We start from the raw sequence: 27,302 nt of genomic DNA on the forward strand, positions 1-27,302 counted from the left end.
CCTAAATTCTCAAATCTTGACTCTGTAACCATAACAACGCTAACAGAATGTGAAGCTGGGAGAAAGGTTGTGATGAAATTATTTTTTATTGCATCTGAAGTGTCTTACGTTCTCAATAATTGTCCAAAGGTCATTTCCCTGAAGATCTCATACATTTAATTTGTTAGCAAGAAACTAGAGAGTGAATTCCCCAGGCTTCTGTGAAATTCATTTCTAATATCAGAGGAGGACTGTGCAATTTATGCAGAGACAACATCCCAGCATTATTCTTTTCCATGGACTACATTGGCTCGTGTAGAACTTATTGCAGAACTTAAACCTTTTCTGGGCAATGAATGATTCAAAAGGAGTGTAAATCACTGTCTCTGTGTTACATGAAGGGTAAGCAAAAGAGAAATGTTGTGGCTTTTTTGTTTGTTTATTTCTTATGAACGTACATTTAAAACACAAGCAAAAACTTTTAAAGAATATATTTGTGTTGATGTGATCTTAGCCTACACTTGTGCACCTAACTTGTACATCGAGAAGCAGAGGCATTAGATGTTGTTGTACAGCGTTGTCTCCCATGTAAGCAGATAAATTTACAATTGTCTGAGAATGACAAAATTATTTATAATCTCCAATGCCCTGTGTTGGCAGGCTTTGGTTAAAGCAGATCATTTCAGCTGATAAAAAGACTAGACCAGTGCTGGAAAGGGGCAGCAGGAAAGGAAAGAAAATAATTTTGTCACTTTTCTTTTTGTGCCAAATGTGTGGCTTAATACAGACAAAACACTTCCGTTGCTCAAGCTTTTTAAATAACTGTTTAATTTCACCTGGACATTGCATATCTATACATATGAGAGCTATTCAGAGGGTAAACAGCAGTGAAAAGCAGATATGTGAACTGATTATGCAATAAATACCTATTATTTCTTACTTAACTAGTTATAGTACTGTTACTGTCTGACTAAAAGCAATAAGAGCAAACATTAAAAAACAGAACAAACCAAAATTATCCATCCCTCAGAAAACAAACCCGCAATCTAGCAAAAACAAAGCAAGAAAAGGAAGGTCTCTGTGGAAAAATCCAGCCACTGTAAATATATTCAGATCTTTTATTAGGTTTTCTACTGATACTTAACCCATCTGTTCTATCAATAGAACTGTCATTTAAGCAAAAAGCTTTTTTCTGTGAAATTAACAGGTCTGTCTTAAAACTAGAAGTCTGTTCTATACTTTATTGCATTATTTCCTATTTTTACCTAAACATGAAATCAGTACCATTTCTGAATGCAAAAAATTTTGCTACCAGCTGTCAATACAGCTGCACAGTCAGGCTTTCTGTCAGGTAATTTCTTAATCTTTATTCAGTCTTCTACAATTTGCAGCTAGGAGTTGTATCTGAGACAGAAACATGTAAAAAGTGTTTTTTCAAGATTTATGTCTCTCTGTCTCTGTATGTTCTTCCCCTTCTTGGAGTGTTCTTCAAGAGTAAATCACGCATCAGCTCCAAGTGCATGTTCCACAAATAGCAAAAGGGAGGGAGGGAGAGAAGAAAGAGAAACACAGGAGGGACAAAGAAAGGCAAGCATGTAAGATTGGACAAAAAACAAAACAAAAAAAAGAACTGGGAAACCAGATGGACAGGCAGGCTGACATAAAGGACTGGTTCTTTAGCGTAAACTGATTTAAGCCAGGGCGTATCTCTTCAGTGAACTCTTTTGCTTTGCTTCAACAATTCAGATACTGCTGTACTGATACAGAATTCTTGAGTAGGTTCACTTCATATTGTAAATGGTAATTTGTATTCAATCTCCTTAGAGTAAGAGAAAATTGAGAGAAGTCCCTTTCCTCAATAGTGAAATGCTCACTTGGAGTACCTGCAGCAGACCACCTTCAGTCAGCAAGGTGCCAGCCCTGCGCTCCTAGTATCACATCTTTTAATTCTAGTTCACAAAATGACTCATTTGCACTGGTTTATCCAAGTTTAAAATGATCAGAGTTTTTTATGTGCAAGGTTATTGATTCTGATGGTCACTTTTTACAAAGCGCAGCTCCAGACTCCAGAGTCGTGGGCTGAAACTCAGGACTCAGCTGTAATTTGAACTCTGATCTCCAGTAGTCAGTGATCAATGTACCTACCACAGTGTTTCAAGCTGCTTCTTTTTCTGTTGCGTGAATGTCTCATGTCAGCATCAGTTAGAATTAAACAATGCGCTTTCTGGTGGTTTGACCTTCAAATACATTTGGATTGAAATACTGGTTTTGTTCTAGAGAAAATTCTGTTTTAAAAAATCATTTTATCTTTTTTTCTCCTGGAAGAAATCTTAAGACTTTTATTTTGTTTAATGGTTAGCTGAATGAGTAGTATTTCCCTGTTGAATCTAGCACCATATCCTTTCTTCAGTGCCAGGAGTAGCTTCATGATTTGTACCTCTGGGATTTTTAACCATTATTTTATGATAGTAGTAAATCTGTTACCAGAAAACTATTATTTAAGAAGGTGGGAAACAGTGGCATAAAAAAGAGCATAATTGTTTGAAATGGTGATTTTCAGGTCTGTCTGTCTGCTGTGAGCACATACTTCTGCTGCATTGCTGTAGATAAATGAATCTGTGCCATAAAATAAAGTGCACGGCACATACCAACCCTCAAGGAATTCTGCTGGGGCCTATTTTATCGAAGAGTAAAGGCACAAAAGTAAATGACATAGCAAATGATTTTCATATAAGTCTACATTTCCTTATGATAGGATATCTGAATACACTGAAAATACACTGAAAATAACTCTGTCATGTACAAGACTATCACACCTGTCTGAAACAGGAAGAATTTTAGTGAAGCTGTAAGGTGAACTGTTTTTCAAATCAGAGTAATTCTCAGCAGAGTAACTTCAAAATCTGGTTTGTTCTGAGGTTTTTAGGTTAGGAGCCAGACAGAAAATCAGGCAGGAGAAGATCAGGCAGGTTTCAGACACTGACAGAATTTCTTTAAAAATCAGATTCTCTGTGAAATATGAGCTTTTTCGGGTGTCAACTAATTTCAGTGAAGAAATATTTGCTCTGAAATTTTGCAGTCATCTCTATTTAAAACAACTGAAGCTAGAGATAGTATTTACCCTTCCTCCTTTAATAAATGCTTTGCCTGGACCTAATATGATGTCATTCGCAAGCTGTCTGTGATACAACTCACCCTCACGCTCCTACTCTAATATCGGATGCTGCTTGTTTTCTGTTTAAACATTTAACAGCAAGCATTAAGCTGTTGTTCCTCTTGCCTAGCCAAGTAACAGCTAAATGCACCTATCTAATCTGAACTAGTCATCATGACACTGTTATAACCAATGGTTAAGGACCCAGATGAGGATTTGTCTCTTTATTTCACATAGTCTAAACTTGTCTTTTCAGGTGGTTAATGTCAGAAAAATTATGTCCCACTCTAAAGATCTAAAGTTGGTCATCATAGTTTCATTGTGTATCTATATAAAGAGCAACTAGATAAACTGAGTCCTTCCTTCTAACAGTTACCTTTTGTTATTCAACACAGGCTGTAATTAGAAATTCTCATTGTGGCTGTAAGAGTAATGAGTAATCACAGTGTGTCATGCTGGGGACCTGGGAGTAGCTCCCAGCACACCCTGGGAGCAAAGAAACCAGAAGATACATGTAGCAAATTATGATGCCAATATATCAGTTTTCTTCCAAATCGCCATCAGTTAGGACTTTAAGTTCTGCAGTCTCTAAAGAGTTTCATTCTCTGTTTTAAGGAACACTCTCTAGTATGTATAATTAAGTTCTTGGCTTCTAAGACTTGCTGTGGCAAGGACTCCTCCAGGTCAGTTAAGCACTATGTGACAAATAGCTTCCTTATTATTAGTTTAAGATGTATTTCCTTTCAGTTTGATTGAACGTTCTAGAGGATGGACAGCAACACACAATATTTCTTCCATTTACCTTATATCATTTTGTTTACCTTCAGCATATCTGCTCCCACTCATCTGTATAAATTAAACCTGATCTTTTCAGTCTCTGCCAGATGATTTTGATCGCTGTAATCTCTAATGTCTTCTGTCTTACTCTTTATGCATAGTGCATGCTTTTATGATACAAAGTGAGCAGTTACTTTCATTGAATAATCTATAGGGATGCATAGATCTTTTCTCAGAGTACTTACATTTCATTTAGAATCTGTTTATAACTTGTATTACTCTGCCTCATGTTGATTCTTTTGTATTTGCCAGTTATGAATCTTAGTTTTCAGAATAAAAGCTATATCTGGGTCCTCAAATCCAGGCCCTTGTTAACACACAGTCAAATCATATAACTCTATTCAAAAGTTTAGTTAGCTTTCTTTTATGGCAAATTATGGGGAATTCTTGCCTTGCATATTCCTCACTACCTTGCTGTGCTACTGGGAGTTTCCAGCATTTGAGGATCTTTGGAGTTATGTGGTACCAAGTACAGAGGATACCAGCTGACTCTTCTGAAGCAACACAGTATGAGAAACATAGGAAGAATAAGAACCTTGCTTCTCTGTTTGGATATTTTCTAATAATTTCCTCATAAATTTATTCATAGGCAGTTTATACTAATTGGTACTTGTGCCAGTATCCTCCATTAACCTAAAAAGTCCCTCAATACCCTTGTAGTTTATCCTCCAAAGTCTTTCTAGAGAAAAGCCATGTGCATTTCAGTTTTTCATTCAGTAGACTAAACAAGCTGAACTCTTTTTGAATCCTCTTGTGAGACAGACTTTCTATTTTTCTGCTCACCTTAGTAGTCCTCCTCCACCTCATTCCATTTTCCTGAACAGGAATGATCAGAACTGTGCACAGCATTTCAGAGAACATCTGAATCTCTCCCGGTGGGTTAATGTACCCTTATCTACATGCTACAGCTTCTCGACATTCAAGGTTACCACCTGCTTCACCTGTCTTTTCCAAGGCGGGTTTCTCCTTGACCCACATCTGTGAGCTTGATTACAAATGGAATAATGCAGGTCCTAATTCCAGCTAAGTCAGCAGGCAACAGGTTACATTCATCATAAGTATGATATCTTCTGAGGCCATTCACTCAACATTCGCTACTGGAATTTTGTATATTTTGATTCAGTAATAAGGACTAATTGGAGAGGATGACTTTTTTTTTTTCCTATGAGTACATTGGTAGTAATAGCTAGAGCACAAACAGGTAACTACATTCCATTTTTCCGATAATGGAATGAAGAGTTGCTCTTTTCATCATACTCATAAGTGTCTAGTGAAGCTTATTTTACCTAACACTGATTGCAAAGGCTAGTGAGCAGAGAAACGTCTACACTGATATAGCAGAGGGATGTGAAAACTGTTTTCTGCAAAGAACTAAGTTGTGGGTTGTTTGGTTGGTTGTTTTTTTCCCCCTGTGTCTTCTGTCACCACTCCTGGAGTAGCCTGCACTTCAATAGGTATGGCACAGCTCCTGAATAATGTCAGCTCTTGTGTGTACTAATGTCTGTGTAACGTATTATAAACATAGCAAATGTATTATAAATATGGTGATGGCAAACCTGGGTTCCCACAGAAGATACTGGCTTGGTGCATTGTGGCAGATTCATAAGTAAATACAGACTCTAAAGTATATTTCAAAACGTACAGTCATACTCACAGGAAAATATAAGTACAATCATCCACATATTACTGCCTTAATTTACATACTACTAACACCATGCACACTAAATAGCTGACTAACGGTCATTCAGAATGTACACACAACCCAACAGATTAGGTTTTCTGTATGGCAGATGTTTCAGATAAACATAAGAGAAGCAGAAGTGCCTTACAGCAGAGAAAAGGTGTGCTTTGGCCATGGGATTTTGGTGACAATGATAGAGAGAGCTCTTGCGAGTAGGAAGGGTAAGTTCTGGACTTCCCATTTGTTAACTGTTTTCTATCAGCAACTGAGTGAGCTATGTTACAGACACTTGCAGACAAAAATAGAAATTAGTGCTGGTTTTACATTTATCACACACTGAATGTACCTTAGTCCCATCTACTTACGATATTTCTGTGCACAGAAGCATCTTTGGTCACTGTTGTTTGTCTGGCAGCTAATTTTTCTGGTTTGTTTCCATTTGTACCATTGTTGAGCCATTCATTTTACATCTGTGTAGATTTAAATAAATAAGTAAACATTAAAATTATGTAGGCATATCCATGACCACAAAAGAACATTTCAAGACATTGTCTTAATGTTCAATCTGTCTTTTAATGTAAATCTTTTTAATATAAACAAGATTGGCACTTAAATCTGAAGAAGTACAGAGGAGACATCAACTGGATATTTACTGTTTAATGCTGTAAATGCTGATAGATTAACATCGCATGATTTAACTTTTTTTTTAACTGTTTATCAGATTCAGCATGAAACATAAGGGCTCTTGAGAACGGTAAAACTGATACAGTATACTAACAAAAGTTAACAACTTTCCAAACTGGAAATACAGAACACTGCTTTATATTGAACAACCTTAGTCATTATGAAGCATTAGTAACTACTCCTATTGGGGGAAAAAAAAAAAGAAAAAAGGGAAAGGAAAAAAACAAACCCAGCAGATTTCAGCATTCAATTTTCCACGTGCATGAAAATCTTCCTTGAAAATACAGCTTGCTGGAACTTTTTCTTTCCAAGTTAATGAGGAGCTGTGTTCATGCTTGTTCTTGAAGGCCATGGACTTGATTCCTTACTGCAAAGCTCTTCTCTTGTCATTTGCCCCTACCCAAGAGCCATGTGCAATACTGATGCATCAGAGTGGTAGAGTATACTTTTCTCAGACCGGAAAAAATAATTGCATAAGTAAGGAATCAGATGCCAGGAGGAAAAGGAGCAATCAAGTGTACATCTGTATCTGCAGTTGCTGAGGCGAGTTACTGTGGCAGGATCCACAGTGGAGCACCCTGGTGAGGTGCACGGGGAAAGGGGTTTCCCAAACCAGGAAACCTCAGGGAGAGCCCAGAGACCCACCAGAAACCCACAGCTCATGCCACAGCAGATGATGGGACCTGGGTGGCTCCAGAGGCAATGGTTGCCAAGCTCTCCCCCCCTGCCCCCAACCTCTTAGGGAGCATGAGTGACAAGGAGTGTGGAGTGGTGTGCAGTTCATGTGGAAGGGCATGCAGGAGGGGTGCTGAAGCCCTGCCAGCTCAATCAGGGAGCAATGGTATCCACCTGGCAGGAAGCCATGGCCTCTCTAAGCTCTGCACACGCTACAATTGACGCAGCGGCCCAGACAGAGCTCCAGTGGAACACACTGCCACCCAGGCGTCAGGCTGCAAGGCCTGCCCTGCTCTTACTGCGGTACGGGATGGCAGCAGTGAGCACCCCTGTGGGAGGTGCACCCAGGGAGAGGAACTACTCCGCTTAGAGACAGAGCTCTGGGTGAGGAGGTTGAGGACTATCAGGGAGTACAAGAGAGAGAGAGTCATCATGGGTTTATGAAAGGCAGGTCCTGCTTGACTAACCTGATCTCCTTCTATGACAAGATGACCCACTCAGTGGATGAGGGAAAGGCTGTGGATGTGTCTACCTGGACTCTAGTAAAGCCTTTGACACCATTTCCCACAGCATTCTCCTGGAGAAACTGGCTGCTCGTGGCTTGGACGGGTGTACTCTTCATTGGATTGGCTGGATGACCAAGCCCAGAGTGGTGGTGAGTGTAGTTAAATTCAGCTGGCAGCTGGTCACAGGTGGTGTTCCCCAGGCCTCAGTACTGGGGCCAGTTCTGTTTAATATCTTTATCAATGATCTGGACGAGGGGGTAGAGTGCTCCCTCAATAAGTTTGCAGACAACACCAAGTTAGGTGGGAGTGTTGACCTGCTTGAGGGTAGGAAGGCTCTACATAGAGAGGCATCCAGACAGGCAGGATCGATGGGCCAAGGCCAATTGTATGAGGTTCAACAAGGCCAAATGCTGAGTCCTGCACTTGGGTCACAACAACCCCATGCAGCGCTACAGGCTTGGGGATGAGTGGCTGGAGAGCTGCCAGGCAGAAAAGGACCTGGGGGTGTTGGTTCAACAGCCGGCTGAACATGAGCCAGCAGTGTGCCCAGGTGGCCCATAAGGCCAACAGCAACCTGGCCTGTGTGAGAAAGAGTGTCACCAGCAGAAGTAGGGAGATGATCATGCCCCTGTACTTGGTTCTGGTAGGCCGCACCTCAAATACTGCGTGCAGTTTTGGGTCCCTCACTGCAAGAAAGACATTGAGGTGCTGGAGCATGTCCAGAGAAGGGCAACGAAGCTGGTGAGGGGTCTGGAGAACAGGTCTGATGAGGAGAGGAGCAATCAAGTGTACATCTGTATCTGCAGATGGAACTGAGGTAATTTATTTTGGAGAAGAGGAGGGGAGACCTTATCGCTCTCTACAACTACCTGAAAGGAGCTTGTAGCGATGTGGGGGTCAGTCTCTTCTCCCAAGTAAGAAGCGATAGGACAAGAGGAAATGGCCTCAAGTTGCACCAGGGGAGGTTTAGAGTCAATATTAAGAAAAAAATTTCTTCACTGAAAGGTTTGTCAAGCACTGGAACAGGCTGCCCAGGGAGGTGGTGGAGTCACCATCCCTGGAGGTGTTTAAAAGATGTCTAGATGTGGTGCCTGGGTACACGGTTTAGTGGTGGATTTGGCAGTGCTGGGTTGATAGTTGGACTTGAGGATCTTCAAGGTCTTTTCCAACTTAAACAATTCTATGGTTTGAGTTTTGTATATGCTACCTCTAATACAGCACAAAGTTTGATATTTTGAAATGCAGCAGTGTATCAGCCAAACATGTACTTGTAAATTAAACTTGCCAGAATGCAGCAACACAGGCAATGCTATGTTCATTCCTCTGCATTACCAATAGCTCTATTAGGAAATAATGAGTTGGAAATCCCAGAAGCAAATTTGGAGGGTTAACATTCACCCTTCCAGGGTGACTTTCCCCAGAGAACTTGCTAATAGCAGAAGACATTTTGTCGGGGAGGATAGATTAGGATGTGCACTGGGATGGAAGTACTCAAGTGCTATTTCATCTGTCTTTTTCTCCTGCTCCTGCTATTTCAACTATGAGGAGCTTCCTGTCTGAAAGGATTGCAATGGCTATCTCTGTATTTCAGATAAGCTTTAGACTCATGTAAAATGTGGTGCTGCTAATTAGTCAAATGTAATTAGTCCAAGGAAATTAATTGTACATAAATAATGCGGAATTTCAGCTTCATGGCTGAAGAGATAAATTCAGAGCCTTTTCACAGTCTGTCTTAAAAATAAAATAGCAGAAAAGGATTACTAAGGAAGTTCTTCAAAATTCCCATTACCCTGCTAATGAAGATTTAACACATTGCCCAGGAGACAAGGTTGATCTGCAGTCTGTAAGGTCCTTCCACCACATCAGCATTTGCATAGCCCCAGCTGCTCTCATCAGAGAGGAAGCTAATAGTGACTTTGAAGCGGCAACTTATCTGCCTCCCAACTGAAAGTAAAACCCTGTAAGTACAGTCCATGCACAGCAGTGGGTAGGCGGTTAAGAGTGTTATCCTTCATTAACTGGACTTCAAGTGAGCCATCTCTTGGGTGCATACCACAGGCTGCTCTGACACCTGGAGCTGTTAGAGTAATTAAAAGTTCACTTCAGGGTTGAATGTCAAGGACTGCGCAGTAGAAAGGTGAAGTTTGACTTCATTTCCTATAAAGCTGCCTGGTGTTATTACTTGTTATTCACTGATACAGTTTTGCAGTAACAGGGAAAGGACCAAGTCTGGAGGTTGAGACTGTATTGTTGTAATTGCAAAAACACAAGAATAAGTGTTCTGTGTCCTTAGTACAAACAGCTAAGGAAACCTCTTCCATGACCTCAGAAACTCTATGAACTCATGTCATGCTTGGTTTGGAACTTGCCTTTCCCACCTTTTTTTCCTGAAGTTTTTATTTTATTCCTTGATGAAGAGAGGGACACTTCTGATTTTTTATCAACCACCTAGTCCTATGTTGGATGGAGTATAAAGTCTATGGGAAATGTCACTAGATGAGAAGAACGTAATTTCAACACCTACGTCACTCAGTTGCAAAGGACGGCACAGGCAGAAGTCTGCAAAGGGTCAGACTCAGTGGGTACATGTATCTCCTTCCTTAAGGACAATAAGTTCTGTGTTTTGTTGTATAAGTTTTGCTTAGCTCCCAAAATAGTTTGGTTGGTTATGGCCTGCAATGGTTTCTGGATTTTGTGTAGTATAAAATGATATATAGCATTTTCAGACCCATAAAATATTCTCAGTCTTCTGCATTTCCTATCAAAATCTCCAACTATCCCATAGAAAACCATGACCAAAACATTTATTTGTTTTGAAAATACCCTTCAGCTTTCCAATGGAGTGAAATAACTGGAGTAGCTTGTTTAGAATGATTTATGTTTTATTTTAAATTCATGGTCTAGAATTGTTATCTTCTCTAATTTGAGCTATTGGGAGATACCAGTGCCACTAAAAATCTCATTTTAGTCTCTCAAGTTAGAGAATGGTTTCTCCACTAAAGCTGTTGCTGTAGTCAGCTGGAGTTTCTACAGAGGGTAGATATAAGAGAATCAAAATCTTGTAAGACATCTATAAAACAAGATTGTTTTGGATATTCGAGACAAGTTTCCCTCTATTTTGGGCACAGAAATGTTTGGCTTCAGTAAAAGCCAGAAGTGGTGCTTGTATCAGCTGAGTGCCAAAGATGTTAATGAACAGTTTTCCCATATTTTTCTTGCAGCCTCACTGAAAATTGCAGGCTTCTCATGTAGTGGTAACTCTTATTTTCTCTTGTTGTTTTTCGTGTTTTTTTTAAAACTTGATAAGATGGCATTTTGTACGTAATGAACTGCCAAACCTTAGGAAGGTTGAATGAATCTGCAAATTATAACCCATTTTTTTCTGATAGTCTTATACTTTACCTCAGTGGCAGGGACGATTGCTAAGTTCCACTGCTAAAGATAAAAATGAACAACTAAATTAATGTGTGAAGATACAAGCAGGTGTTCTTAACCAACTGATATACTCATTCTTTAAGGTTTTTGTTATTTAGCCCTCCTTTTCGATCCTGGTTTTTGAGGATCAGCTATGCTGTCTTCACTACCTTGATCTTTTTTGCCCTGCATCCTCCCTCTACCTGTAAATAGTCCCCATGCTTCATGCTTTACAATATTTTTTCCCATATATTTGTTTTTTAATTTGTCCTAATCACTTACCAAGTTTCAGAAATACTATCTTTGCTCCACCTCAATCATTTTTTTTTTTTTTGTAAACAATAGAAGTGTTATAAGGTGACACTTTGGTAATAACCTAGATGGACACAGTGGAAAATCATTTCACTGGCCAAAATTACGCATTGATAGTCTGACATCAGGTTCCTAAGTAGTGTGTGTCATGTAACAGAAAGCAATACTGTCGGGATTCAGATTTGGAGGGGAATAAATGGCCAACCTAAGGTAGTTAGTAGTTGATTATAAAACCTGTATGCATGCATAAGATGATAAACTATTTACCTATATGACTAAGAGATGCTTAACTTTTTTATCCATAATTCAAACACGGAATGAATATGTGGAAATTTTTCATCAATAAATAGAAACATAGCATACGAAGCTATATTTAGTTACTTCTGGATACGAGGACTTTCCCACACTCTTACCCGTACACACACCCACTTTATGAGAACTACCTCTTTGCAGCTCTGAGGTGAGCATGCCACAGTGGCTTCAAAGCAGTAGATGTCACTTCTTTTTTTCACGTCTAAGTAGTTCCTGTGCACAGCTGAGAATCTGTTTTCTCATTCTCTCTTTTACAGTCAAATAAGTTCTGCAGTAACAAGAAAGAGGGTAATTCTGGTTAAAACCATATCTAGCTCAACAGAAAATCTAGCAAACAGGGAGAAAGGAAATTATGCAATCGAGAGCAATAATCTGAAAATTATTTTGAAGGGTGATTACCACCAGATTGCAATGTTTCTACATGGATCCACAGGGCTTGCTATGAGCCCAACTGTCATTCGACATTTGTATAAAATCATCAGTCCGCATAAAGGAACAGCTTATGAATGACAGGATTTTTTTGTAGTACACTGAAGAAGGAGGACAGAAGAGACCCAAGTATTTTCAGTGACTGAATACAATGGGTCTCCAGCTCAGCCAGAGCTGTCAGCTGAAATTGTGCCACTTTTTCTTCAAAATGAGCATGTCAGAATATGTTACTGGCTCCAGTCTCTAAAGATGGGATTCATTAGTATACCAATTACTAACCTTGAACAAGGTAACCCCTTAACGAGAGAAAACTCAGGTCTGTGGGGTTAAAATGAGTTAAATAACCTGTTCAAGTAGGGCTGGTACTTTCCTCCCGGCGCATTCTCTGCCCTCTATTTTTCAGTGGTCCACTGAATTGCAACAAATCGTGTGTCAGCCTCTCTTGGTCTTTAGTGAAGTCACCTTCCCCCTGTCAGGTCTAGGACTGGGATACAGACCTGCTTTCTGAAATGCCTTGATCCTTTCAGGATTCCCCTAAATTTCACTGAGGCTGCAGACAGATGCTTGCTGCTCCTATCATCCTTCCCTTCCTCTCTCTACATCCACTGTGCTCAATCACTTTCTGCGAAAATTAAATACTCCTCTCCCTCCAGAGTGCTGAAGTTAACTCAGTGTGCAACAGCTAGGATAAGGTACACATGCAATACCATGTGCTAAATCATGACAAACAACATGAAGTTCTCTCACACATGTTCAGATAAAATACCCTCAATATAAATTCTTTAATATAAAGATTTGATTGTCTATGTGTGAGATTTTGTACTATACATTTAAGGGCAGAAGATGAAACTATAATTACAAAATAGAAATTGCTTTGGAAAAATTGGTGGCTACAAAAAAAAATATTGGTGTTGGTGAGAACACAATTCATTATACAATCCCCCCACATTAATAGTTTGTGAAATTGTAAAAAAAGAAACCATGAGAAGTTAAATTAATTTCCTATTTATTCAACATTAGTAGGACTGAAACTGGATTACAACCATCACTTCTTTCTGATGCTCCCTTTAAAAAATAATGTTGAAAATTCCTGAGGGTCATAAACCACCAGCCATGCAGATAACTGAAAAGTTGGTAGAATTCATTCCAGTGCGACACTCAGGGTGGGGTTCAGATCATCAAGTAGGGTGCCTGAAATTTAGATGTCAACGTGTAGCTCTCCCTCTAACAGCCCTTTACACTAGTCATCATTTAGGGTTTGTAAGTGTAGGTGCCTACACCCACCCAGAAGGGCTGCGCGTGTTGCTCCAGAGTGCACCTGTCTCACCAGAGGCAGCTGACCCTCACCTGGGTCTTCAAGGTCCCTTCATTCTGATAGAGAAAGCCATGATAAAAGCAAACAGCCAAAAGCTAAATCCACACAAATTATAGTGAGAAGTGAGACGTGCTTTTTTGGTGACTGTGATTAACTGTTAAGCAAGTGTAAAGTAAAACATCAAATCTTGTGTCAGGTTGTTTGTATTCTGGTTATTTCAAATCAAGACTGGATTTGAACCAAACAGCAAATTTAGAGTAATTTGACATGGCTGCAGTTGTTAGCTTAAATGAAGTGCTTTGGTTTTGAAGAGGCATTTGCTGAAGGGATATCATTTTTACAAGAAAATAGAAAAACAGGAGAGGGACAGATTAGGTGGGGGGAAAAAACCCAATCTTTCTCATCTCTAATAGAGTATCTTTCTCTGCATTAGGGTCCCAGATTCTCAGCTCACATGGGGGATAACAGGGAAATGAGTCAAATTTCTTTTGCTGTGGGAGAACAATACAATGGCAACATGGACAAGGCAGCCAATTCTAATCTTTGCACTTTGTTTTGTTTTATTTCTCTCTCTTTAAGGTTTGTGTGTTTCTCACATTTCATTCTATTAACTTTGCTGCTGCTCTTTGTGATTAGTGGGTGAGCTTTAGTCACTGGCAAAAGTGCTCAAAAGGATTTGCATTTTTTGTGTGCTTGTCACTGTTCATGATCCTTGCTTCTCCCTTTTTCAAAAATTATTGTTTTATTCACAGATGTGGAAAAGAATGGAAGGGTAACCGTTGCCACATAAGTGCTAAGCCTCTCCAGCCTCCAAGTCTCCTTCGAAATGGTGGGTCTGTAAAAAGAAAGAAATAGCTTTCAGTTCATTATTTGAGTGTTTCCTTGTACTTATTTCTGTCTTTGCTCTGATTTTGCAGATATTTGGATTGGGTTGGGTATCGGTTTATTGCTGATTAAAATTACAGCTGCTGCCTTGTATTTCCTTTCAAAGAAGAAAATGCCAGAAACGTAAGTGAAACTTTTGTGTGAAGCAGACACAAATGTGGCACAAAGCAATGGCTAATTGCCCAGTCTCTTTGGTTTCAACTTTTAAATCTCCTCACAGTCTGTTTGCTTTCATATGCAACGTTAAGCATAAAACCTAGCTTTGCAACAAAAGCTGACCTTAGTGGACCCCAGGATGGAAACAATGAGTTATGGCTCGACTGCTTAGAGTGTTCTGATTGCAATGTCGTATCATTATTCCTAAATTACAAAATTCACCATTTATCCACCTTAACAGCAACAGCCCTGATTTTTGTACATGATAGTTATGTGTGAAAAATAGAAGGTTTTTATGGTTTCTCAGAACCTTCAAGGCCAGATTAGTTTCTTACAGGCAGATTCACAGCACTTCCTGAAGCTACTGAGTGCCACATGCACCTGGGGGGAAAATTTTGCCCTAAATATTTCAATATTTACCTGCATCTGAGAACTTTCCCTGTGATAAGTGGATGGAATAAAAAGTGAAGTGTTTTCTTTTTTTAAATATTAGGGGTTTTCATAAAATCTTTAATACATTGTCAAGAACACAAGCTGTGAGACTGCAGAATTACGCCACCTTTTTTACAAATCGTGTTTACTCCCTCTCCTTTAATTACTACAGATACACTCACAAGCTGACTTTCTGTTTAAATGTTTTATTAGTCATCTTGATCAGTGGTTCTTTAGATGTGCCGCACCAAGATCACCTTATCTGTTCCTTCCACCTATTTCCCCTACCTCCTTGTCTCACACCTATTATCCGATACTGCCATCTTGCACTAGGATCAACCCAGTACAGACCTCTTGGCTTGTGGTACAAGGACCTGTCTTACTTGTGGTGAATGAGTGCTCTAGATGGTGATTTTTTTCATTGCTTAGGAACTATATTTCTTCCATCCACTACTATGCTTGCTATTAGTACAGATTTGTTGCAAATAGCAACTAAATTATCATCTGACAACATACAACATAAAATGCATCCTCAGTAAAGGAAAAAAAAAAACAGCAAAATTGGTATTGTTTTATTTCAAAACTTATTTCAAGTGCTTTGAGTAACAGTACTAGTAGTACTAGAGATTACTCTTTATCCAATTACTCAACTTCAGAGGTTTTTAAGATATGCCTTAGACTGACAGTTCACTATTTCACATATTTCCTAGCCCTTCCTGTCATCCCTTTGATAATCTCTGCTTTCTCTCTCCTCCCAAATTTAAGATTTTAAAAAAATTTTTTGCTGTTTCTTATTTTCCTCTAGCATTTGTGTTCCTTTGCCCATCTCTTGACTTAGTCTGCTAGATATTTTGCTGTCAGCAAATACCTACGACTGTCCCTTCCTCCCTTCCAGCAATTCCTGTTGTACATTGCTTTGTCCATATTGTTAGATTTCCCTCATTTTCTTCTCCAGAATTGATCTTCAAAGCTGTTCTTACTCCTTTAAACTTGTGCTCTGCTATAGACCTTTCTCTCTTTGGGGATGCTGTTATCTCCCAATCTACTAAACTGTGCAGACTCCTGTCTTGACATTATTGCTTCTGACACATTTCCTAACACTTCATGCAACCCCTGACAGGTAGAGTTGTCTACGGACACAGAAGCAAAATGTTGAAGCAGAAACCTCTAGTGGTTGTGCTACTGTTAACTGAGTGCATAGCTTCACCTACTTTCTTTATGTCTGCTTCCTCTTCTGTAAATTTGGAATAATAGCATTTCCTTATCTCACTTCATAGTAAGACTTGATTCATTCACATTTATACAACCTACTAAGGTACACGTATGGAAAGGCACCTCCAAGGTGCAAGAGTAGTCCTATTGTAAGAGCTGCTTGATTTTGATTTTTTTTTTTCTGTAATTACAATGAATATCTTTGAAAAAAAAAGTTTTTTCTCAAAATGTGTTCGATGGTGTTTTAATCAACAATTGAATATTTTTTTCTATGCCACTTCTGTGTTCTCCCTTTTACCTTTTTCTTTCATAAATGTCTGCTTAAGAGTTACTGTGCTTCCATCTACTTCTCTTCTGCCCACATATCTGTATTCAAGGAATATTTTTTCCTTTCTTGTAATTACACATGCTAAAAAAACTAGAGAGTCTTTTTTGTACGTGAAAAGGTATCCTGTCGCAATATGATGCCAAACACTTAAGTGTTCTTTTAGGTATGTAATAAAACAGGGATGAATGAGGATCTTCTTATTATGGCACTAAGAAAATATTACAGCCCTGGTATGAAAAGAATCAGACATGTGAAATAGAGGATTAGACAGTTTACACAGCAAAGCTCATTCTGGTCTTGCTTGTTTTCACTGGAGCTGCCAAAAAGGTAAGTTATGATGATGGAAATTTTTATGGTTCCAAGTTTTGTCTATTAGGAACTTACCAAGACTGTCAAATCATTTTGCCCATGGTGCAGAATAAAAAATTTCACTTACATTGTTTTTAATAACAGTTAACTTAACGTGTAAGTTAAAATGCATTTTATAGTCATCTTATCAAGAAATAATCTGGCATTTTGAATGAAATTCTGAAAACAATGAAATCTGAAACTTTGAATTTGAGAAGATAAGATAATCCAGGCAGTTTTTCTCTCCCTTTTCAACTACCTAGAGCTAGCACGGTTTGGCATACAAAAATCACAGCTGGAAACACAGTAATAAATTAAGACAAGTTATTCCTTAACTGTTTAATCAGTAATTAGAAGTGACTAGTCAAAATGCATCCAATGTTATCATGCTGAAGTTTGGATCTTTAAGGCAAGGCTCTAGAACAAGAAGTTACTTGTGTTTGCGTAAGTAAAATGTACAATGTGACAGCACCACACAGAGGCATGAGACTTCACTCCTGACTTTTTTTAGGGCATTTGATGAACTAGAGGAATTTAAGTGTGCACATGAATGATACTTGCCTACGATTCATTGTCACTTCAAAGGCTTATGTCCACTTTTAGAACTAATTTTTTTCCACCAGAAAACCAGGTAGCAGGCAGTAGGGGTAGGCTAGTGACCCCTTAGACAATTCCTGGCTAGGAATTTGTCCCTAACAGTGGTGAGAATCTGAGCGTCACATTTGTCCCTCTTTTTCTTCACTGGAAAGATTGATAGTGCCTTAATGCCTCCTTTCAACCCAGAAAGAATACCCTGCTTCCCCTTTGCTCTCTCCTTCTCCTTCCTTTGCAAGAATTTAATGGCTGATCTGCAGGTTTTAAACTCTTCAGTGCCTGAGTGGGAGTTACTGGAAGTCATCATATATGTTTATTTCCTAATGGACAAAAGCAGCCCACCACATGGCTTGGCAGCAGCGTACTTCATTACCACGATGGCATTCAAATAGGCAAGCTACTTCCCAGCTCCTAGCTGGGCATATGTGAAACTTTTGTATAGAAACCCCAAATCAGAGGAAGTTTCTGAGTTTCTCACATCCCTGTTCATGTTATAGAGACGATGTTTTCTAGTCCAGAAGGGAAGGCTGCCAGTTATTCTACTCCTTCTGTGGCATCTGTCCTTATTGACCAAACAGGATTGAAGCTTCATTTTAGCTTCGATTTTATTGCAGCTGCCTTCTCATACTCCATTTTACTTTAATAAGTGGGAATGTGAAGTGAGTGACTTTCTGCCTAGCTAAGCGACATTTCTTTGTTATTGTCTTCAACTCAGTCAATGTCCCTGGATCCTTTCAGTTGGTTTCTTTCCTATTCTTGATCTGTGCCATCAGCTGCAATGCTAATGTACCACAGCTGTTATCAGTCCTGTTAGTCATAACAAACACAGAACATTAAGCTTTCCAAAGTGTACCAATAATGTATTTTGCCACACAGGCAACAGAGTGAAAAACTGAAGTGCTTGGAGAAAATATTTTAAAATGATAGAAAATCATGGGAAAACAGGACTCACAGAGGCCGTTTTTCATCCTGCCACAGGACAGACTCAATCACTTCTGGGTTTGAGCTGAAAGACGTGTAGCAACATGAATTTGATGCCATCCTCAGGCAATCTTGATATCCTAGGTAGAAAGAAAGTTCACTGTACTAAGCTTTTTCTAACTGCTGATACGCCTGTTTACAATTTACATTCATTCCTATTAACCGTAGACAAGTACAGATCATTCCCTTCCTCCTTGCAAAAAGCTTTTTATGTACTTAAGGCAGTTGTCAGCCTCCTTACAGGCTGCTTTCTGTAGGCTAAACAAGCGCACTGCTTTCAGCCTTTCTTCATGCTTAAGGTTTTCTTAAAATTATGATGATTTCCAGTTGCTGTTGCCAGGACTTACTCCAATTACACCATACCCTTCTGGAGGTCTAGTGTGGAGGAGCAGAGTATATTCTAGGGGAGGCTCTCCAAGCAGATCCGAAGGACTGCCAGAGGTCATTGCCGGCTCTGCCTCTTTTCCTACATCCCAAAATGATAAACAGAATGACAATAGAAAGACATTTATTGAACTGTTTGCAGCTTGTGAACTGGGAGACAGATACTGTACTTCTAGAATGAAAGAAGATGTAGTTTTATAAGAAAAAGAAAAACAAAACTAGGAAGCAGCAGACAGCTGCTGTTTGGGAGTCGATTTCTTAGTCTAATGCTGCTATCCAAATCCATTCCTTCTTCTGTATAATTTCTTTTTCTGAAGGATGAAGCCCAGTGCTACAGTCAGAAGTCTTCAGTTGTTCTCAAAGGTACATCTCACAACCACCACACGTAGGAAAGGTTGCAGAGAAACAAGTGGTAACATGGCAAAACGGAGCAAATCTCTGTCTATAGCCTTCAAGATCCTAAAGATGAAAAATGCAAAGGACTGATTTTTTAAAAAAATAAATAATTACATTTCCTAAACTGACTCTAAAGTACAAAGTGCAGACCTAGGAAGCCCAGACAGTGTATTAACAGCCTAATCAAGCATCCAAGTGAATTGAGGGGATTCTAAATCCAGCTTTTAGAAAGTCTTCCCTCCTTGCATCATGCCTCTCGTTTCTTCTATGGGTTGTGCAAAATATAGCTTCCTTCTGCAAACCTAAGTTTAGTTTTAAACATTTTATAAATGTTTTAGAAGTTGAGATCTTGAGTTATAGTTTCTGTTTAGAACAGAAGCTTTAGAACATCTATAAAGAAATCTTTAAATCAATTATTTTAATTAGTAGCTTAATTGTAATTGAATCTTTGGACCACTAGGGTTTTGCCATTGCTGTTATGGACCTGATGATAAACGTTCTTCTAGTACTCTATTTCCTACAAATTTATGTACTGTATAAAAGGAATATTTGATTTTCGTTGACAGGTACTTTGAAAAGTACAAAATTCTGAGCTATTGCATCCAAATCAATGAAATCTAGATACTTTAATTTTCCATTAAAATTCATGACATTACTCAGCAATCCTGCTATACACTGGCAGGTATTGTGTGGAGCACGCAACTTTCTCCCATCTCTGTGAAGTTGTAGTGGAGAAAACTATGACAAGGCAGTAGTTTTTGCTACTAAAGAATGCAGATGAGCTTAGCAAAGCTATGACTCATGTGACCTCATCCCAAGATGATTAATCCTCTCCTTTCCTATTGTGATTATTTCTGGTTATGTTAGAAAACCCAGTTCCCTCTGAGCTGCCTTACCCACATGTTTGAGTTGTTTGGGTTTTTTTCTAAACCATCCTATGCCTGGCATTTTTAACCCTAATTATTGCCTGCTTGGTACAGTCTTCTGAACTTGACATTTATAGGTTTTCTTCACAAATGAGATTCATAAACATTTCACATTGATTAATTGTTCTGGATGGTAATTTTTTTGAGTAATGAGTTACATTACTTAATGTACAGTGGTAGCACATACATAACTTTCTCCCCATCATAAGACCTTGTGATGGGCATATTGCTCTTTACTCTAGCAATAAGCTATCATTTTCTATCAGGGCAAAGTTTCACTTATGTCAAGTATCAGCAAGAACTGCAAGAATGAGCTTAACTCAAGCCACTGAAATATACTAAGTAAAACTGCCCAATCAAGCAGTTTAAAATTAGGATGTAAACTAATGACCAGCTGGCAACACTCACCCCATTGACTAATACTGCACTTTTAGTCTTTCCTCAGCAATATCTGTATTGGTGACAGAGTACTGGAGTGGGCATACCATTGATTTGCTCTAATAAGAAAAGCTTCATATTTGTAATTAGATCTAATGCGTTGTGTTTACTTCTAGGGATGTAGGCACAACAGGTAAAGTGACGTGAATATGTCATCTCAATTCACAAGCACAGACTTCTTCGGGCAGTTACTACCTCATCCAACTGATGGATTATAGCACTTGTGTAAATGTGTGATTAAAATTTCACTTGTGTATTCTTTGAGGTCTTTTAAGTAATTTGAAAATATTTCAGAAATTTCTAAGGATAATTATTGCTATCTCTTAGAAAGAATTTTTTTCTACATTCACAAACAGGGTGTAACCACATATATGTTTGTGTAAATACATTCATATATGTGTAATATATATTTTACATGTACAGTAATATCTTCAAGGTGACTTCCATAGCCTTGCTTTGACAAAAATTTTTCTGAGAACAGGACAGAACTTAAGAAAGCTTATTCTCCCCTTCACCTAAATCTGGGTTGCATAAATTCAACCAGTGCCCACATTTTGGGCCATAAAATTCCCATAGTCCCTGAGGTTAGGTGCCCAACTACATATGCTTTTTCATGATTCAGGCCTAAAGTGGAGGAACACCTGAAATCTGCTGGACAACCTAAGCAAGACTCAATTTTCATGCTTGAGAAAACCTCACACACCAATTTCAGCACTAAACACAGCAACCACAGACACACTGTTGAAGAACTCAGCCAGCACTTTTTTTTTTTTTTTTGGTGCCCAAAGTTTTGCATAGTATTCTGCTGGTTAGTTATCCTCCTAGCAGAGGAAGCTGGAGATCTGTGTTCAGTGTCCTTCCTGCTCTCAGGACTGACCTAAGACTCAGCGCGTTCTTGCCCAAATAATATATACCGTCTTGCACAAATCGCTTAGGTTCAGTGGGGGAGTGGGGGTTGAAAGAGAGTCAGACCTGTCCCTATCCTTATAATTTCCTATTGGCACATTAAAGGTGGTTCCCGCTGTGAATTGTGTTGCCCTATGGAAGTGTCTTCACTGACTGTAGGCAGAAATTATGCGCTTAATTCCATATCATGCTGTTAGGCCATACAGTTGGTTTGTGATGTCTAAATGAGACACTAAAATTAAGGCATGCAAATCTGGCCCTTTGGGCACTAGTTTAGAAGCACAGCCAAGTTCCTTGAAAATTTCTTGTCTGAGTTTGCTTCTGGCCTCAGGTTTTCTGAGCCACAGCGTGATTTTAGAGTAAAAAATCAATTCTGTGTACATTTTGTGGACTTTATTCAGGAGGATTAATATGCAAATAAACACTTAGGAGGATTATAAATAGCCTAATACATTATAGCTTTGCTAAAATAACTAAAAGCATCAGAATATCATGATTTATTACAGTTAAGATTAAGATCAAATTAACAAATCAACGGGTTTAGATATTCACTTCTCCACATTGCTGTGTCAGGTAATCAAACTGACTTACGAGACTGGCATTAAAAGGAGTTAATTTCTGACAGTCTTGTTGTGAAAGATTTTAAGAAGATATGTCTGTTTTAGTGTAAAACCCAAACTTAGGTTCTTGCACTGATTTAATTCATGAGTTGATATATTTCTGTAGCTTACCTCTGCCTTCCTCCTAAGCACCCATTCTGGTTTTAATTCTTTGCAAAAGAAATCATGCAGTGTGTCTCCTCTGTGGCTCTTGCTGAGGAACAACAGCCTCCTTTCCCAAAATCTCCATTGGCCGTGTTTCTATGACTGCTCTTGTCCCCTCAGTCCTTCCTGCCACAATAACACCAAGCCTGTCTATCAGTTCATAGGGAGACAGTGCTTAAACCATCTGTAGGAGCAATTTGTAATAGAAACACTTTTTAATACAACAAAATCTATCTCTCAATCATTGAGATCTAACTAATGAACTTGTTGCTTTTTATGTGGCATTGGAAGAGTTTTGATGATTTCAAGCATTGTGGAATATTAGCAACCAGTCATCTATATGAAAAACAAATTTAGATGCAGGCAAAATGATCCACCCCCAAATATTCTTTGCTTTTGCAGAATTAATGAGATTAACTGTACAGGTCATAAGTGCTTCCAAAGAAAGAGATATGTGAAGGTCTTTGTCAGGAAAGCATACCTTTAAACTTCTAGCTGAGGTAATGGAGATGAGACCCATAATTAGTACAATTTGTCCTAGTCATCTATTATAAATTGTTTAAGGCTTTGTGTTCCTTCATGAAACCTTTGCATTCCAATAACTTCAGTGGTTCTTTAAATATTTCTGATTTTGAAAAGAAGTATGGGTAACGTCTACAGCTTTTAAAACTAATTCTTACGATTCTGACCTAAAATGCAAGTTCTTTCTCAATTCATTGGAAAACAGAGGTCTTGTAACAATTAAATAACTAAAGTGTTATTGAACTCGGAGCCTAAGACCATGTTAATTACTGAATTGCTGGTGTGATAGTGGCAAATCACAGAAAGAACATGGTCTCATTACATGCAAACACATTATAGTAATGCAACTTTTTAGCTTATATCATGTTTTATTTAATGTATAGCACTGTACTTGCATTTTATGAATACTGAATAGCTCTATACATATCCAAAAGCATATATATTTTTAGCAGCAATAAATTAAAAATTATTATTTTAACCTACACATGACTAACACAGAACATTTAATTTCATTCATTTCAATAAACTCAGATGGAAATACATTTAGCCATCTTTATTTTTTAACTCAAATCTTTTCAATGTGAAATTGTTTGGTTCTTTGACAGCCTGTGTGATACTGTGGGTGTTTTTGTTGTTGTTTGCTTGACTTTTCAAGGAAAGTGAAGGAAACCACTAATGCTTCATTTGCTAACCCATTGTACGAAGATCTTAGTTCATCTGGGAAAGTAAAGGTAAGTAGCAACAGCTGCTTCTATATATTCAGAAAAATGTGATGTTGTAGTCCTCAAGTAAGTTTTCCATTAAAACAGAGAGTTAACCCCTCACTGAATGCTATTTAATAATAGAAGTAAGAATTAAAAAATGCTGCATCACTCAAAACGGTTCCAGTGCATTTTCAAAAAGTAGATTTGAAATCAACTCAGTTTTGAGAACATCTTGATGTTTATAACTAATCCTGCCCATGGGCTGCTGAATCTGAGAAAAAAAAAGAGTTTTGGATTAAATATTTAGCCAGATATATAGAAGAAAAAAAAATACAAAGCAAACACCCAAGAACTAAAAATCACCACCACCGTCAAAACCACAAAATGCATGATTCAGCACCCAAGTTGCCTTTGCACACTCACTTTACTTTAATAAAATAGTTTATGACACTTCCCAGTGACTTAAATGTGCATTACTATTCTCTTCACTGTAAGATTCACCTTGATACTAAACAAACACTTGGTCACACATTTCCCTAATACAATTTGTTGATCATAATTAAGAGACTGCTAGAGTAACAAAGAACTTTGTGAATAAAATATATATCTAAAAGTGAACATATTGCAACAAAAGATTTAAAGGCAAGATTTAATTATCAAATTATAGTGATAAATAAAAATTATGTTCTACATTTAACAAGAGAAATATCATTGTCTCAAAATGCAGCTATGTCTGCTATTTGATTTATCATTGAAAACAATACAGACAAAGCCCCTTGGAGGTAAAAGGATCAAAAAAAAATGTTTAAAACATCCTTCCTGCCCTCATTTTGATACTACCCTTATTAGCAGTGAAAGAACCAGGCTTGGTTTGAAATAGAAAATAAAACTTCCTTGTCCTTTCCACAGTCAGTAATATAAGATTCCACTGCAGCTTTGAATGGGATTAACTATGACATGCCATTTACTTTCTATAAAAGGTTCCTTACACCTGATTTTAGAGACATTAGATCAAATTAATTCGCTTACAGGTTGGGGTTTGTGAGAGCTCCAAGTTGGAAACATTCCCATCACAATCATGTCCAATTCATCAGGACATTTTTATTTTAGTTAAAATAGATTCCTGACAGGCTACATTTAATAGCGAGTTGAAAAACAGAAGCATAGTGTCAGGAGAGACATTTTTGTACAAGACAGCCCCAGGCACAGTGATTGAAGTCCGGTGCTGTACCAGATTTTCCTCTATTTTCTTTAAGATTGGGAAAATACATGTTTTCACTAATTCTTCCTTTAAAAGGGAAAACAAAAGTTATGAGCTTTCTCTGAGTCTGATGAGCCTTAATTCTGAATGGTGTACCACCAATCAAAAGATATGGTAAAACACAAGCAACAGCTCTTATCTCCAGCTCAATTTCCACAAGTTATGCACTTGCCAGTGTCTATAAGTTTCATAAAGAACAAACAATTCTCCACTGACCTTTCTGAACACCGAAACCATGCAGGCCTAGCATTGCTGAGTAGTTTTGGATCCATAGAGTGTGCTACTCAGGCAGCCACATGGAAAGATATTTTCAGAATATTATTTACAGCTTGCTAAAAATATTCTGAAGCAGTTTTTTTCTTTTTATAGTCTCCTGGGCATGCCACCTCACCCACTGTTCAAATCAGTGTTTCTCCATGGCATGAGGTATGTAATAACACCTTTCTCTTCTAAAGAAGGATATGTGTTGAGCTATTAAATAAATTCTTTTGCAGAGGAAAGGAAAAAATGTCGCTTAAAGACAACGGTATATTGCTACTAATAATGTTAACACACCTGGAAATCTGAGAAAGATGACCAGGATTGAATTGGCTCACAAGTACTTCATAATAGCAATTTCATTAGTGTGGCTTACTGTAGTTACTGCTGACACCATACAGTAGTTCGACACTTTCAAGTAAGGCAGATACTCAAGAAAAGGTTTAGAACTACAGAATTCTTACCTAAAGAGCTCGTATTATCTCTTTTCTCATACCTTCCTCATTCAAGAAAACTAGAACCGGTCATTTCAACTACAATACCATATACCAAAATTAGTGACCCCCTGCAACTACCCTATTGCACACAGATTCTCCCAAAATAATACTGTACGTGTATCAGAGCAAGAGCTCTGGAGACAAGTAAAACAAAGGTGGGAATAGATGCAGAAGGAGGTTAAATGACTTGATCAGGTGTATGTGGCAGATAATAGTTTCAGTGGAGCTATGCTAACTTTTATCAGCTGAAAATCTGCTCTAAAAACTTTAGAGATTTTATCGTTTTCTTTGAACTTAACATCATATATTATTTCTGTAATTAATCTACAGCCATTCATATGTCCATCCTAACAAATGAATTGAATTACTTGAGTTTTAAATTTCATTCCATGTTTTTTCTTTTAGTATCCATTTAATGAAGATGTGAATGCTACTTCTTTTCCCAATCCTCTCTATGGTGAAGCATCAGAAGACATGGAGAAATTATGCAGTTCCTTGAAAACAGACATAAAATAGGATCAATATGGCTCATAATTCTTTGCCTGAATATTTCTTCTAAAATCTGAAAGTATGTCATGATGCTGTAGCATTTGCAATATGAATGAATAGCTCTTCACAGAATAACTCTTTTGCTAAAATAATTATGTTCAGAAAGTAACTTTATATTAAAAATGGAATCCGTACAGAGGTAAAATATAGTGATATATATACATAGTCTTCTGTCATTTCAGTTGGTGGAGAAAGAGATTGTAATTATAACTATGAATTCATTTTACATTTGTACAGTTCAAATTCCATGTTAATAAAATGTTTAATCAAATCCAGATTCTTGAGGTTTGGGAATTATAATTTTATGTCTATTATTTGAGAAATGATGACTTAAATATTTCTGTAATTTTGCATTGGAAAGGGATTTTAAATGTCTATTTTAGCTTTCCAAGGGACAGAAGCAAAAGAAAAGTCTTTGTATAATTAGAAACATATCGAGTTAAATCAAAGATGGTCATGAATCATGGATTTGTATATCAGCTCAGAGTGTGCTTCATCAATGTGACATACTGGTATGTACATTTATTTTTAACAAATACATTTATTATTGACCTTGATAGCCATATCTGACCAAATTCCCTTCTGGTCAGCCCTACAGTGCTTACCACAGTGCTACTGATAAATTTAGCTTAGTGGTTGACAGAGGGTGGAAACTAGAAAGTTCAGGAAACCATATTTCTGCTGAATATGTTGGCCTCCCACACAGCTGAAGCTTGTGTTGTCCTATGCCTACATGAGAAAGATACTGGGGGGGCAGGGTGAGGATTCTGGACTGCCTCCTAATTTTGAGTGTCATCCTCTGTGATACCAGACAGCTTCTAATACTGTTTACACTGCAAATAACCTGACAATATGTCATCTTCCACAATGCCCACTTGAATTACACAGTCATCATTTTTAGCTGGAAGGTTCAAGTGTTCCTTTTGTGCTTGTGTTTCCCCCCCTTACTATATTTCTACAGCCTACTTAATTTTAAACCCATTGGCAAGTTTCTACAAATTTCATAAAAACAGACATCTGGATAGTAGACAGTATCTCTGTTAACACCTTCATTCAGGGAAAGCTGAAATGCTTGACATTTATTAGACTTTCAAGACTCTAGTCAGAAAAGCACATTGAAGCCTGGCTTCATTCCATCATGCACAGGACTGCCTGTTTTGGGTTGGGTTTGGTTTGGTTTTGATTTGGATTTCTTTCGCTTTTTCTTAATAGCATAACAATAGTCCATAGCTCTCCACCTCAGGCCACAGAACTAGTTTTTGACTTAGGTTTTCTTATCTGACTGGTGTGTGGTTTCATGGGTAGCAGAAGTACCAAGACATGATTCCCATATCTGGCTGTCCATCATTCTCTCCATACCTTTCCAGCAATATGTTCATAAGTGCTTCTCTGCTGTATTGTGAAACCTCCTATTTCTCTTTCCCCTCTCTTCTGTAATCCACTGTAGTATCCTCAGTTCTTCC

General features: G+C 38.1%; 1 protein-coding gene across 1 annotated transcript in view; it reads left to right on the top strand.

Annotated features, from left to right (window-relative positions):
* MALRD1 (MAM and LDL receptor class A domain containing 1) overlaps positions 1-25,806 on the top strand; it is a 268,374-nt gene extending 242,568 nt beyond the window's left edge. Inside the window, exons 37-41 of the mRNA XM_086467325.1 lie at positions 14,051-14,127; positions 14,216-14,306; positions 23,226-23,301; positions 24,905-24,961; positions 25,696-25,806. Of these exons, the coding sequence (XP_086323451.1) occupies positions 14,051-14,127; positions 14,216-14,306; positions 23,226-23,301; positions 24,905-24,961; positions 25,696-25,806 (412 nt within the window). The remainder of the gene's footprint in view (positions 1-14,050; positions 14,128-14,215; positions 14,307-23,225; positions 23,302-24,904; positions 24,962-25,695) is intronic.
* Positions 25,807-27,302: the final 1,496 nt, after the last annotated feature.

Source organism: Leptosomus discolor, chromosome 6 (assembly GCF_034619465.1).
Source record: "Leptosomus discolor isolate bLepDis1 chromosome 6, bLepDis1.hap2, whole genome shotgun sequence".
Lineage (NCBI taxonomy): Eukaryota > Metazoa > Chordata > Aves > Leptosomiformes > Leptosomidae > Leptosomus > Leptosomus discolor.